Source organism: Acomys russatus, chromosome 16 (genome assembly GCF_903995435.1).
Source record: "Acomys russatus chromosome 16, mAcoRus1.1, whole genome shotgun sequence".
In the NCBI taxonomy this organism is placed as follows: Eukaryota; Metazoa; Chordata; class Mammalia; order Rodentia; family Muridae; genus Acomys; species Acomys russatus.
Genome location: NC_067152.1, coordinates 21,155,196 through 21,168,653, shown reverse-complemented (window position 1 = coordinate 21,168,653; position 13,458 = coordinate 21,155,196). Strand labels below are relative to the sequence as shown.

Sequence of the window (13,458 nt, the reverse complement as noted above, 5' to 3'; positions counted from 1 at the left end):
TGGAGGGGTTTTCGTCTCCGCGCCGGTGCGCAAGCCCGCGGCCGGTTTGCAGGGCCGGACGCGCGCCCCGCGTCCGGGGCAGGAAGATGGTGGCGAGCGCGCGGGTGCAGAAGCTGGTGCGGCGCTACAAGCTGGCGATCGCCACCGCGCTGGCCATCCTGCTGCTGCAGGGCCTGGTGGTGTGGAGCTTCAGCGGCCTGGAGGAGGACGAGCCGGGCGAGGTGCTCCGACGGCCGTGCGGGCGGGCAGGCCGGGCGCGGGGGCGCGCGGGGTCCTGGCGGGGCTGCGGGCGGCCCCGGCCAGGCAAGTGGGGCACGGGCCGCGTGCATGCAGGGTGCAGGCAGCCTACTGGAGCCCGGCCTCCGGCCCCCAGTGCTCCCTTCCCAGAAAGAAGGGCCTGGCTGGCTGCGTGCAGGAGCGGTGCGTGACCCGGAGGCCGGGGCGGCTGGCGGACTGGGGGCCACGGAGGGAAAAGCGGGTCATGGTGGGGTGGTCTCCGTCCCGGGAAGCGATGAAGGTCAGGCACGGGGATCGGGGCTGGGAGGAGCGGCTGGGCCCCAGTCTGCTCGGAGGTGGGGAGCCTCAGGCCAAACTTTCTGAAGTTGGGAGGGGGCGGGGGTGTACGCGTCGTGGGCGGAGGAGTGGGGGCAGAGGGGACCCCGGGCATCCGTGTTCAGCTGCGCCTGAGAAGCAGCGACTGGTGGTGAAGTGGAGCTCGGGGGGGATGGAATTATGGCCTGTGACAAAGTGTATACCCGGGAGTAGAGTGAACAGGAGTGACCCCAAGGGAAAAACACTGAAGTGTCCTCTAGGCGTGGCTTTCTCAGCTAGGGAAGAACCCGGGTGGATCTTTAGAGGGGATAGAATAGAAGGTGATCTGTTGAGTTGGCCTTAGGACATCAGAGGAGGAGGGAGCCATGTCTGGCTAATGGAACAGCAGCTGTGAGCCCCAGACCCTGACCCCAGGCGTTTTCTTAATCTTGACTGGTGCTTTTAGTTGCAGGCTCAGGTACACCTTCCTGGTAGTGTGGTTTGGAGGGGTCCAGTGGGGTCTAAGTCCGTTCTGGAAAGGTGGAGAGGATTAGCCAAATCAAAGTCTTAAGCAACGGCCAGAGGTCAGGAACTCTTGCTTCTGCCCCTTTGTCCAGTGTTTCCAAGGCTTTGGGGCTTTAGCTTGGCAGGATGAAGGCATGAAGCCTGGGAGCCTTTCTGCCCTGCACCTGGTGAACGTCAAAGACCTGGTGGGGAGACTGGGAGAATTGATTCGCTGGGAAAAGAGAGGAGAGAGTTTCAGTCAGATGTTTGGGCAACTGGGACATGTCAGATGGAGTGGGCTGGCAGAGGTGAGTGGGTGGCCCTCTGACCCTGGTCTTTGTGAGGGGGCAGGCTGCTGACGACTAGGGGAGGAGCGTGTCAGAATCTGAGTCTTCTCAGAAGTAGATGGCCCAGTGGCTGGTGGTTTGAATCATTAAATGGGCTGAGCCCCCTGCTGCTCTGCCTACAGCCAGGGCTGGAGAACTGGTGAGGTGAGAGAATTTGGGGTCTCCCCCACCCAGTGCACACACACACAAACACACACCTGGCTAAAGCTGAGAAAGGGATTCTAGATGAGAATGGAGAAAGGTCCCCAGTGTCCTAAATATTGTGGCGTTCTGGCAGCCACCTCCTCAGACCGGAGTTGTGAAACAGCACAGTATAATGCTGTAGGAAGTTAGCAGGCAAGTGAGACCTTGTCCTGGTTCTGCTATCGAGTAGACCACCTCCAGGCACCACTTCTGTTGGGGTAGTAGTAGCACCGATTTTGGGGAGTGGGGCTGGTGGTGGTGACAATGAAAACAGTGAAGTCGAACAGCACCTGTGAATCCGTACAGGAATTCTCCACACCTGCTAAGCTGTCAGAACATAATACACTGTCTCAGCATTGCACCGTGGGACATACATCCATTCATTCACCCAGTCCAGTCAGTCAGCACCAGCTAAGTTCTCACCTATCAGGCACTGAGCTCATACTGGGAATACAGAAATAAAGACTAGATGAGGTCCTGGCCTACAGGGCAGACAGTCTGTCAGGAGAGGCAGCCAAGGGAAGCTAGAATAACAAGGGGGCTGGCTCAGTTCAGGAGGCTGGGGAAGACTTCCCCTCCAGGAAGAGGTGGGCAGGGGTGTCTGAGCAGACGGTTTTCTGGAGAGTGGGCCGAACTGGGGAAATCCTTAGGGAATGGATAGAGGGTAGGGCACTTTCCCCAAAGATGGTTCCATCCCTTATGGCCAGAGAGACCACAGGAAGGGACTTGAGTGGGTTTTACCGTAAGTGCAGTGGGAAAGCTCCGCAACAGAGGCCAGTGAGCAGTTAAGGAAAGCACTCTGCTGCCTGTGGAGGGGTGAGAATGGATACCTGGGATGATCACTAACCCCCAAAGGGCTACTTGATGGTATTCAAAGCTTTCACAAATACCCTTTCACTGCTTGTTTTAAATGCAGTCCAAGAAGTCTTGAGGGGGCGGGGCGGTGTGGGCAGGCCTGGGAGGGGTGAGCATTTCTGTGTTCCCTGTCTTTGTGGCTCAGGGAGGATTCAAGGATTCTCAGAGTTAGGAAGTGGCAGAGAACTTTCTATGCCTCCTTGCTGGGGGGGAGGGGGGGCTCTGAGACCAGAGGGCATCCAGCCAGAGAACCGCCCTGAGGCTATTGAGGGCAGCCTGTCAAGAGACATAACTTTAGGCTCTGGAACCTAGCTGAAAGGGGGAAAGGAGTTGGGGCTGGCTACCCAGCGGGGCCTGTTTCCTTATTGCTGTCTTCTGGTCCCTAGACTCCTTTGGGATTGTCCTTCTCAGGGTCAGCCAGCTCCCTGATGCAGTGCGGGCCACCAACATGCCTAGTTCCTCCCACATCCTGTCCCCCACCACAGCCAGCCTGGCTCTGTGCCCTCATGCCCTACACTTCTGACCAGCTCCCTGCTGCACTGGTACAGGCATTGAGCCCTAGGGCTTGTACCTCTTTGCCATCACTACCCACCTAATGTTGGGGGGGCATCTTCTTGAGTGTACAGTGTGGCTGGTCAGGTGCCACTATTCTGTAGGTTGGCCAGCCCGGACTGCCCTCCCCAATATGAGCGTGACAGGGAGTCTCCTGACTACTCTCCAGTGTCTCAGATAAAGAGGGACACCCCTACTCTTACTGGGTACCTCTGAAGGCACCAGAAAGCCATCTGGGTACTAAACACAGGGCCTGGGTACTGTGGGGTACAGATAGAACTGTTGCCTGAAGGTGGCTCCCACATTCCTCCTGTGTTCCTATGGAAAAGGGCAGGGGGAGCCTAACACTGGACTCCACCTGGAGTCTGCCATGCTTGACAGCCTGACTCTTGGCCTCATGCTGATGATTTCTATCTCAGTCCCCAGTAATAACGGAAAGATGGCAACCTTTGTGAATACCATACCTACACAAGACCTTTACAGTCATTCATTTGAGCATAAGTCAACTGCTTATCATAGTGACACACTCTTCTGGACTCTGGGAAGATGCCCATGAACAAACAAGCTAAACACCCGCTAGCAGTGTTGACAACCGTGTGCATGGCAGACCGAAGAGCATGAAATAAATTCTGGTTAGGATGGCGGAAGAGAGCAGCAGCACACTTCTTAAGAAAATATGTTATTGTATTAGGTATGGATATGTGGGTGTGGGTGGGTACACTTGGGCCTTGGCATGCATATGGAGGGCAGAGGGCAGTTTGTGGGAGTCATTTCTCTCCTTACATGACCTGAGCCCCACAGATCCAACTCAGGTTGTCAGACTTGGCAGTAAGTGCCTTTACCTGCTGAGCCTTCTTCCTGGCCCAAGATCATCATATCTGGAGAAAGTAGAACAGAGGCTGAGGAAGGCTAGAGTTTGCAGGGCAGGCCTGGCTGAGAAACACCACCTAAGCAAAGAGTTGAAGAGGCAAGGGATGAGCTATGGGATGTCCAGAGAGCGCCCCTGGAGTGAGGGCATAGCCAATACAGAACCAGGCATGCCAGGAGGAGTGGAAAGACACTGCATAGACCGTGGGGTCAGGGGCAGGGTGGTGGGAGGGATAGCTAAGAGGAGAGGCCACTGGCCATCTGGTCATGGGAATGTAAGTTCTAAAAAGAGGGGCTGGAGAGATTGCTCAGCAGTTAAGAGCACCTGGCTGCTTTTCCAGAAAACTGGGGTTTCAATTCCCAGCACCCACATAGCTACTCATAACTGTCTGTATCTCCAATCCCAGGGTAATCTGATGCCCTCTTCTGGCCTCTGCTGTGCATTGCACATCTGTGGTACACAGCCATATATGCAGATAAAACATCCATACACATAAAAATAATAAATAAATAGTTTAAAAAGTTCTAAAAGAGAGCCGGGCATGGTGGCGCATGCCCTTAATCCCAGCACTCATGAGGCAGAGGCAGTTAGATCTCTGTGAGTTCGAGGCCAGCCTGGTCTACAAAGTGAGTCCAGGACAATCAGAGCTACACAGAGAAACTTTGTCTCAAAAATCCAAAAAGTTCTAACAGGAACACTGGTGGCTGTGATGAGAAGAGACTATAAGGGACACAAGTATAAGCCAGGACATCAGGGGATCCAGGCTGAGGGAAGTGGGGAAACAGTGAAATTCTGTGTGTTTTCATGCATTTACAACAGGTTGGATGTGGAGCATAAGGGAAAGAAAGAGAAGAATCAGAGCCGAGTCCAGGGCGTGGGGCTGGAGCCCCTAGAGCTCTTGCTTAGCATCCTGAGGTTCTTTACCTCATCGTCAGTGCCACCCATCCCCTCCAAAGGGAAAATTGGAATTGGCGCTGCAAAAGGTTGCCCTCTTACTGAGATGTGAAGACTGAAGGAGTGGGAGGGGAGGGGAGGGGAGGATAGTAGCCATTTGCACTTTGAGTTCTGAGGTGGTTAAGTTCCCAAGGAAGGTGGCAAGGAGGCTGTTTGTTTCAGGGGAACTTCCCAGACCAGAGACATAAATCTGGGATATGGATGGAATAAGGCTGGTCCACAGAGAGTGAGAGACTGAATGGGCTCACCAGGAAACAAAGGCTGGAGCCTAAAGACAGGCCCCAGCATCTGTCTTGGGAGCCAGGAGACTGACATGGAGTGGCAGCAGATGGGAGGACCCAAGTACCTCCCGCAAGCCATGCAGGAAGGGTGATTATAGAGAGAGAGCACTTGAGCAAGCGTGAAGAACAAGAGCGCAGAGTGCAAGAGGCAGGGGACTGACAGGATGGAGAAAGGAAAGGGACGACCAGGAGAGATGGCCTCTCCCGCTACAGTGTCAGTGTTGATGTCTCATTTGATCCTCACTCTCAGAGCTGAGGGACCATGGTCAGAGAGGGTCAGTGGCTGCTGGCGAGGTAGCAGAGTTGGCCAGAGCACTCAGGGAGCACCCCTTGTGTCTTCTGTCCCTCGTGTGCCAGCTCTTCCATCCGTCAGCCATGGTTTCCAGGGGCTCTGAGCTCAGTGCACCCTAATGGTTGTCCACGTGGGGACTTGAGCTGATCTTAAAGGATAGGTGGGCTAAGTGAAGAAGAGAAGTGGGGAGCATGGAGGAGGGTAAGTTGAACTAGACAGGGAGTTTGGGGCATCAGGCAGCATGGAGGGCTTCTGAGTCCCCTTGAGAGATCCTGTCACAAGTACAGAGGTTGGCAGCCTCCAGCTGTGGACCTAGCCCTGGACCTCAGGTTTCTAGCCAGGGACTGATTGCTGTTGTGATTGCTGGCCACAGGCGGTCCTGGGGTAGGAGAGCCCATTGAGCTGACCTCACCTCAGGGCTGCTTTTGGGGCTAGGGGGGTATGGAGCTTCCTGCTCCTCTTCAGGCTTGCCTGTCACACGTACTTTGTACTTGAAGCCTTCCTCTGCCAGCTCCTGCTTGGGTCCTTCAGCACAGCACCTTGCCTCAGCTTCCTGGGAGTCCCAGCCCACATTAGCATCTCAGGCTCCGTTTCTACTCCTCTCTCCTGAGCTACTGCCCTGTTGTAGCCTCAGTTCTCCCACATGAAAAGCTTTAGTGCAACCGATGCAGGTGGAGGTTAGCGCCATGCCCTCCCAGCCAGTCCCTGGTAGGAGGCATGGGTCTCATCAGGGGCACTCCTGCACCCTCTGTAGCGTCCAGACACTCTTCTCTTGGAGAAGGCATGGATGGGGATGAATGTTGAAAGAGAAAGCGGTACGAGCCGTGAGCAGGAAAAGGAAGTCCAGTGCCATGTGACCTGAGATCTGGAGGGGGCATGTGAGGTGCAATGGAGCGAGATGGAAACGATAGAAGCTACTACCTCAGTCAGCTGGCCCTGGCACGTCACTGTTTGTATAGAACTATTTAGCGAGTAGGACTTTTATAGCTAGAGGGTTGAAAGGAGCTTCTAGAGTTCAAGGTAACCTTGGCCAAGATGGAACTTGCAGAAGGGAAGGAGGTGACTAACCAAGATCTGCTTGCCTTTTACAGAAAGGAAGGCAGAGGAAGCCACGACCACTAGACCCTGGCGAGGGCTCCAAGGACACAGACAGCTCCGCAGGGCGTAGGGGCAGTGCTGGTAGAAGGCATGGGCGCTGGCGGGGCCGAGCTGAGAGCCCAGGTGTGCCTGTGGCCAAGGTGGTGCGGGCGGTAACCAGCCGGCAAAGAGCCAGCCGACGGGTGCCCCCTGCCCCACCTCCAGAGGCCCCAGGCCGACAGAACCTGAGCGGAGCAGCAGCTGGAGAAGCACTGATAGGGGCCGGTGGCTTCCCGCAACATGGAGACACAGGGAGTGTGGAAGGTGCCCCTCAGCCCACGGACAACAGCTTCACTCCAAAGTGTGAGATTCTGGGCAAGGATGCACTGTCAGCACTGGCCCGGGCCAGCACCAAGCAGTGCCAACAGGAGATTGCCAATGTGGTGTGCCTGCACCAAGCTGGGAGTCTCATGCCCAAGACTGTGCCCCGGCACTGCCAGCTGGCTGGTAAGGGACTAGGGTACTCTGGTCCTTCCCAGAAATGGGCGAGAGGTGATGCTTTCATGCTACTTTCCCAGTTGGCCCTCCTTGTCCAAAGTTGTGATAAATGTACCAGTTGGCAGAGGGGGGAGCCGGGACTAGGGCTCCACATCTAGGCTTCTTCTGTTAGGAGACAAGCAGGCAGCCTTTTCTCCATCTCACTAATGTCCCTGTCCACCCCACTCAGGCAAGATAAGCCCTGGCATCCAATGGGAAGAGATTCGGGCCCAGCAGCCTGTTGGTGGGCCTCCAGTCCGCATCGCCTACATGTTGGTGGTTCATGGCCGTGCTGTCCGCCAGCTGAAGCGCCTTCTCAAGGCTGTCTACCATGAACAGCACTTCTTCTATATCCACGTGGACAAGGTACTGTGAGCCCGGAAGCCCCCAGAGAATCTGGCTGGCTGAACAAATCAGAGGCTGAAGGTTGTAGACAGGTAGTCTAGAAGGTTGGCTAGAATACCTGGAGAAGGCAAGCTGAGGTCCAGAATGGCCACGTATAAGGTGGCACAGCCTTTTAGGAGACGGAGTCTGCTCTCTCCTGTCTGTGTCTCTTGTGCTGTGTCCTCACGTGGGTGGGGGCTACAACCACAGTGCCCACCTCCATCTACTGAGCATCCCTTCTCCCTCAGCGTTCCAACTACCTGTACCGGGAGGTGGTGGAGCTGGCCCAGCACTATGGTAATGTGCGGGTGACGCCTTGGCGCATGGTCACCATCTGGGGCGGGGCTAGCCTTCTGAGGATGTACCTGCAGAGCATGAAGGACCTGCTGGAAATTCCTGGGTGGACCTGGGACTTCTTCATCAACCTGAGTGCCACCGACTATCCAACCAGGTGTGGGGATGGGTGGGAATGGAGTCCCACCTGTGGCGTCAGGGTTGGTGGGTCCATTTTGTCTGCCACGTCTCAGTCTAAGGTCTCCAACAGCCTAGATATGGCCCATTGGCCCCAGGCATGGGTTGGGGTGTGAAGCTGGTAAAAGGTGGTTCTGATGCCTGGGAATGATAAGAGCCAGATGCTTTTGCCCACAGTGCTAGGTCAGATAGAAAAAGTAGAGGAAGGATGGGGTCCTCTTTGGGTCCCTCAGGTACCATTGCCCCAGAGTATCAGACAAGGGTCAGACACATGTCTAATAGTGTCTAATAGGAACGTCCAAGAAATGAAGGTCATTCATGCTAGAGGGCATCTGCTCTGGGACAGAGACGGAGCAACCTGCTGCACACGTTCCCTTCCCTCACCAGGACCAACGAGGAGCTGGTAGCATTCTTATCCAAGAACCGGGACAAGAATTTCCTTAAGTCACATGGGCGAGACAATTCCAGGTGAGAGGGGTGGGGAAGGAGGTCTCACACGATGATGCCTCCCACACAAGGGCACCTGATGGCCCCTGCTGGGCTGTACAGCCCTTAAACCAGTCACAGGTGGAGGCACGCTGGTCACCGGGTAGAAAGAAGGCGTGGGCTCCACTCTGTGGCATCTTCAGTTGTGGCCTTTCTGCCTCCTTCAGGTTCATCAAGAAGCAAGGCCTGGACCGGCTTTTCCATGAGTGTGATTCCCACATGTGGCGCCTGGGTGAACGGCAGATCCCTGGAGGCATCGTGGTGGATGGTGGCTCTGACTGGTTCGTGCTGACACGCAGCTTTGTGGAATACGTGGTGTATACAGACGACCCCCTTGTGGCTCAGCTTCGCCAGTTCTATACCTATACATTGCTTCCAGCCGAGGTGGGTGACCGGGTAGGCACAAAGTCCAGGGAGGGCACCGGTTGAATGGCCCGTGGTTCACCCTTCACCTTCTTCCGCCATCTGCAGTCGTTCTTCCACACAGTGCTGGAGAACAGCCCGGCCTGTGAGAGCCTTGTGGACAACAACTTGCGAGTCACCAACTGGAACCGTAAGCTGGGCTGCAAATGCCAGTACAAGCACATCGTGGACTGGTGTGGCTGCTCCCCCAATGACTTCAAGCCACAGGACTTCCTGCGGCTTCAGGTGCTCTCCCTTGGCCCCAAGAAGCCTGCACTCCACAAGCTTTCTGTGTCAGAAAGGCAGGGTGGGTTTCCACCTGGAGCAGCCCCCTTGGGTCTGGGCAGCAGCAGCAGCAGCAGGTGAAGTCAAGGAGACCAACGTACACAGTGTTGAGAGGGGCAGCCCCTGCTGTGTTCTGGGGTTTGCAGGTGCCCTTCATCTTCTTTGTCTCTTCCTCCCCAGCAAGTCTCCAGACCCACTTTCTTTGCCCGGAAGTTTGAGTCAACTGTGAACCAGGAAGTCCTGGAAATTTTGGACTTCCACCTGTATGGCAGCTACCCACCCAGCACACCAGCTCTCAAGGCCTACTGGGAGAACACCTATGACGTGGCCGATGGCCCTACTGGACTCAGTGATGTCCTACTCACCGCTTACACAGCCTTTGCCCGTCTCAGCCTGCATCACGCCGTCACTGCTATACCCCCACCGGCCACTGCACTCTGTAGGTGAGACTCCCTCTTCTGACATAGAGTAGGCTTTTAGCATATGGTGCCTTAGGTGGAGCAGATCAGAGACAACCCATGCCCAGAGTCCCCCAGTCTTAGGCAGGAGGGAAAAAAATAAATAAATAAATTAAAGGAGGTAAAGAAGGAAAGAGCCAGCCAGGACCATGTGGGGCGTGTGAGATATGGGGCTGAAGAAATGCCTGGGGCTCCCCAGTGCCCCTTCCCTGGGACTCCAGGTGGTATCAGGTGTGCTGATGGCATCTCCCTTTCTCCCTGCCGAAACCTTCCTAGGTTTGAGCCCAGGGGGTTGCCATCCAGCGTGCACCTGTATTTCTATGACGACCATTTCCAGGGCTACCTGGTGACGCAGGCGGTGCAGCCCTCAGCCCAGGGGCCAGCAGAGACACTTGAGATGTGGCTGATGCCCCAGAGGTCGCTGAAGCTGTTGGGGCACAGTGACCAGGCCAGCCGGCTCCAGAGTCTGGAGGTGGGACAGGTCCTCCCCCTTGCTTTCTCCTGACCCCCAGCAAGACGCAGGGAGTGGGAAGAGAGGGACAGACACCAAGGGAGGGGTAAGGACTCCATCAGACCTTTATGGGCGGGGCTCTCCGGGCTCTGCTTTCCAAATAATGGCAACCTCAGTAATGCCACACATACATGTCTACGTCACCCTCACAGGCATACACTGAAGGGCCCTCTCAGATGACATAGGGAGCAGGGATGGAGCTGTCGGTTCTAATCTAAAGTGCAAAGATAGTCCAGATGAGCTTTGAGTGTACTTTCCTGGAGGCTCCGGCTTTATGGGGGGTGGTCTACCTTTATGGGCCCCACGATCACAGAACAGTTTGGCAGCCTAGAATAAACCTCAGAGCTGGGAGAGATATTTCAATTCTAGACTCACCCCTTCAATTTGGAGATAGGGAAACTGAGGCCCTGAAAGAAGCAGTGACTAGCCTAAGGTCACGGCATGAGAGCAGATAAAAGGACTTCTTCCAGGCTTCTACCCAGCTGCCTCCCTCCCTACAGGTTGGCACTGAATGGGACCCGAAAGAACGTCTCTTCCGGAACTTTGGGGGCTTGCTGGGACCACTGGATGAGCCTGTAGCCATGCAGCGCTGGGCCCGGGGCCCCAACCTCACAGCCACAGTGGTCTGGATTGACCCAACCTATGTCGTGGCCACATCATACGACATCACGGTAGATGCGGACACTGAAGTCACGCAGTACAAGCCCCCACTGAGCCGGCCACTGAGGCCAGGAGCCTGGACTGTTCGATTGCTTCAGTTCTGGGAACCCATGGGTGAGACCCGCTTCCTCGTGCTGCCATTGACCTTCAACCGCAAACTACCTCTCAGGAAAGGTAAGGATGCATGTAGTACCCGAATGCTGCCTGTGACTCGGACAGAGCAGGATTTTCCAGGGTGCTGACCCAGGGCTGAGTGTGGACAAGGGAGGTAGGCGGGGCTCTGGTTTTCCATCCCTGCAATGTGGTAGTGGGGAAAGGGAAGCCTGGGGAGTCAGGCAGACCGCAGTGTGGCTCTGCCCTTATAACCGGGCCCTGAGCTTTGAGAATAAATTACTCAGCCTTTTCATTTGTTAGGTAAGGACAGCACCACTGTGGTGGGGAAGAGCAGGCATAACCTAAAGAGATAAGTATGAGGGGCTGGGGCAGATGCGGCGCAGGCAAGCCACTTCCCCATTGGCTGAAGGAGGCAGCAGAAGGCTCAGCAGGCAGGCCTGAGACTACACCTCAAAAGACAAAAAGGTAGAACATGTTCTGCGCCAGCTGACGATGTGGTACATGTCTGCGCGAGAGGACAGAGTGGAGGGGAGTAAGGTACAGAAGATGGTGAGAAGGAAGCTGGCAAGACAAGCCAGCCCAATGGAGAGAACGGGCTGCCACGGGGTCTGGGGGCTCCTGTGGTACTCAAGAAGGGGTGGGGATGGTAACAGCCAGAGTGCAGTCTTACTTCCTAAGGTGCCTTGTTTAACCTTGTTTAACATAATTCGAAAGTGGGGGAGGGGGGTTGGGGATTGAGCCTAGTAAAGCCCTGGGTTCTGACCTCAGCTTTAAAAAAAAAAAAAAAAAAAAAATGGAGCTGGACAATGGTGGCCCACAGCTTTAATCCCAGCACTCAGGGAGGCAGAGGCAGATGGATCACTGTGAGTTCGAGGCCAGCGTGGTCTACAAAGTGAGTCCAGGACAGCCAAGGCTACACAGAGAAACCCTGTCTCCAAACTCTGCCCCCTCCCCCCCAAAAAAAATCCTAACATTGGGAATTTAGAATTACACTTTCTAATTTTGCTAATTTATATACTGAGACACTTACAATGGAGCCCAGGCTACCTGGAACTCACTGTATAGCCCGTTCTGGCTTTGAACTCTTGCAGTCCTCTTGCCTCCCATTTGTTAAGAGTTACAAGTGTGAGTCACCACGACAGTTACCACTAGGGTTTTATACAGCTGATGATTTTATAGGCACAGAAAATCCCTTGGATTAGCCCCAGTCTGCTCTGTAAATGAGACCCCATGGTAAGGTGAGGGTGGGAACTGCTGTGTTCAGCCCTGACTCCTGAGGTCTGGCCTCCATGGGACAAGGGCATGCTTAACTGCTTGTTCTCTGTCCCCAGATGATGCCAGCTGGCTGCACGCGGGACCACCCCACAACGAATACATGGAGCAGAGTTTTCAGGGCCTAAGTGGCATCCTGAACCTCCCTCAGCCAGAGGCCCTGGAGGAGGCTGCCCGGAAGCACACAGAGCTCACGGGGCCTGCTCTTGAGGCCTGGACGGACGGGGAGTTGAGCAGTTTCTGGTCTGTCGCAGGATTGTGTGCCATAGGCCCTTCTGCTTGTCCTTCCCTGGAGCTCTGCAGACTGACCAGCTGGAGCTCTCTGTCTCCTGACCCCAAATCAGAGCTGGGGCCTGTCAAAGCTGATGGGCGACTCAGGTAGCAGGGCCCCAGCCGGCACAACCCGGTGGAACCGGGGAATTGCACCTTACAGACAGCGGAGGGACACCTCTCCCACAGGCAAGAACCGGAGGCCCAGGCAGTGTGCCTGTTTGAGCCATCAGGAACGTGCACTGAGGGCAAGGAAGGTGGTGCCGTGTTCACTACTGCTAATGGCGCTGCAAGGGACCAGAGGTCCACCGCAACCACAAGGAGTCTCTTCCTCTGCTCTTCTCTAGTTTGTACTTTTTTTTAAAAAAAATTTAAGGCGAATGGCAGAGGGAGGAAGATGTGCAATAGGGCTCAGAGCAGGCCCAGGAAGTGGGCCATAGCCATGGGGAGCATCACAGAGCACATCTGCTGCTGCACCCTCCAGAGCCTCCATTCCCAGCCTGGGCCTGTGCAGCTCACAGCTGAGGCTCTTAGGTGCCTGCCCCGCCGCTCCACATGACCTGGGGAGGGGGGCTACTGTGAAGCCGTGAGATGGCCTCTCCCTCTGGTAGCCAGGGGACCCTAGAGCAGGGGTGGGGCTGGCTCTCAGGCTTTCCAGCACACCCTGCCCTAGAAAATGCAGGGCATCAGGGCCTGCTGAGGTCCATGCAGGGTCCCAGGTGTGCCCTGGAGGAGGAGGCAGCCCCGCTGGCATCGCAGGGAGACTGTCAGAGCGCTCAGAGGAGTCGCGCGTCGTGCCTGAAGCTCAGTGTGAAGTCTGAAATATGCAACAGAGGAAATATATCTCTATCTCTCCAAGCTGAATGTCCTCCTTTGCTTTCTACTGCTATGATAAAGACCGTGACTGACACATGGGGAGGGAAGGGTTTATTTCACCTTACAGCTTACAGTCCTTCATAAAGGGAAGCCAGGTCAGGAATTTGGAAGCAGGCATTAAACGCAGGCCACGGGAAAATGTTTATGGGCTTGTTCTCTAGGTTCATGATCTTTCTTATGCCCCGCCAGGACCACCTGCCCAGGACTTAACGACCCACAGTGGTGGGACCTTCCCACATCAGTCATTAATGGAGGCATTCTCTGCTGAGGTGCCTTACCTCCCAGATG

The 13,458-nt window shown here is 55.5% G+C and overlaps 1 protein-coding gene across 1 annotated transcript; it reads left to right on the top strand.

Moving 5' to 3' along the window:
- The first annotated feature begins 17 nt into the window (after positions 1 to 17).
- Positions 18 to 12,842, top strand: Xylt2 (xylosyltransferase 2). The gene is made up of 11 exons (XM_051158342.1): positions 18 to 221; positions 6,459 to 6,951; positions 7,172 to 7,347; positions 7,614 to 7,816; positions 8,224 to 8,304; positions 8,490 to 8,706; positions 8,794 to 8,970; positions 9,190 to 9,452; positions 9,744 to 9,939; positions 10,479 to 10,812; positions 12,084 to 12,842. Exons 1-11 carry the CDS (start codon positions 87 to 89, stop codon positions 12,404 to 12,406), a joined length of 2,598 nt encoding a protein of 865 aa, XP_051014299.1. The 5' UTR covers positions 18 to 86; the 3' UTR covers positions 12,407 to 12,842.
- The last annotated feature ends 616 nt before the right edge of the window (positions 12,843 to 13,458 follow it).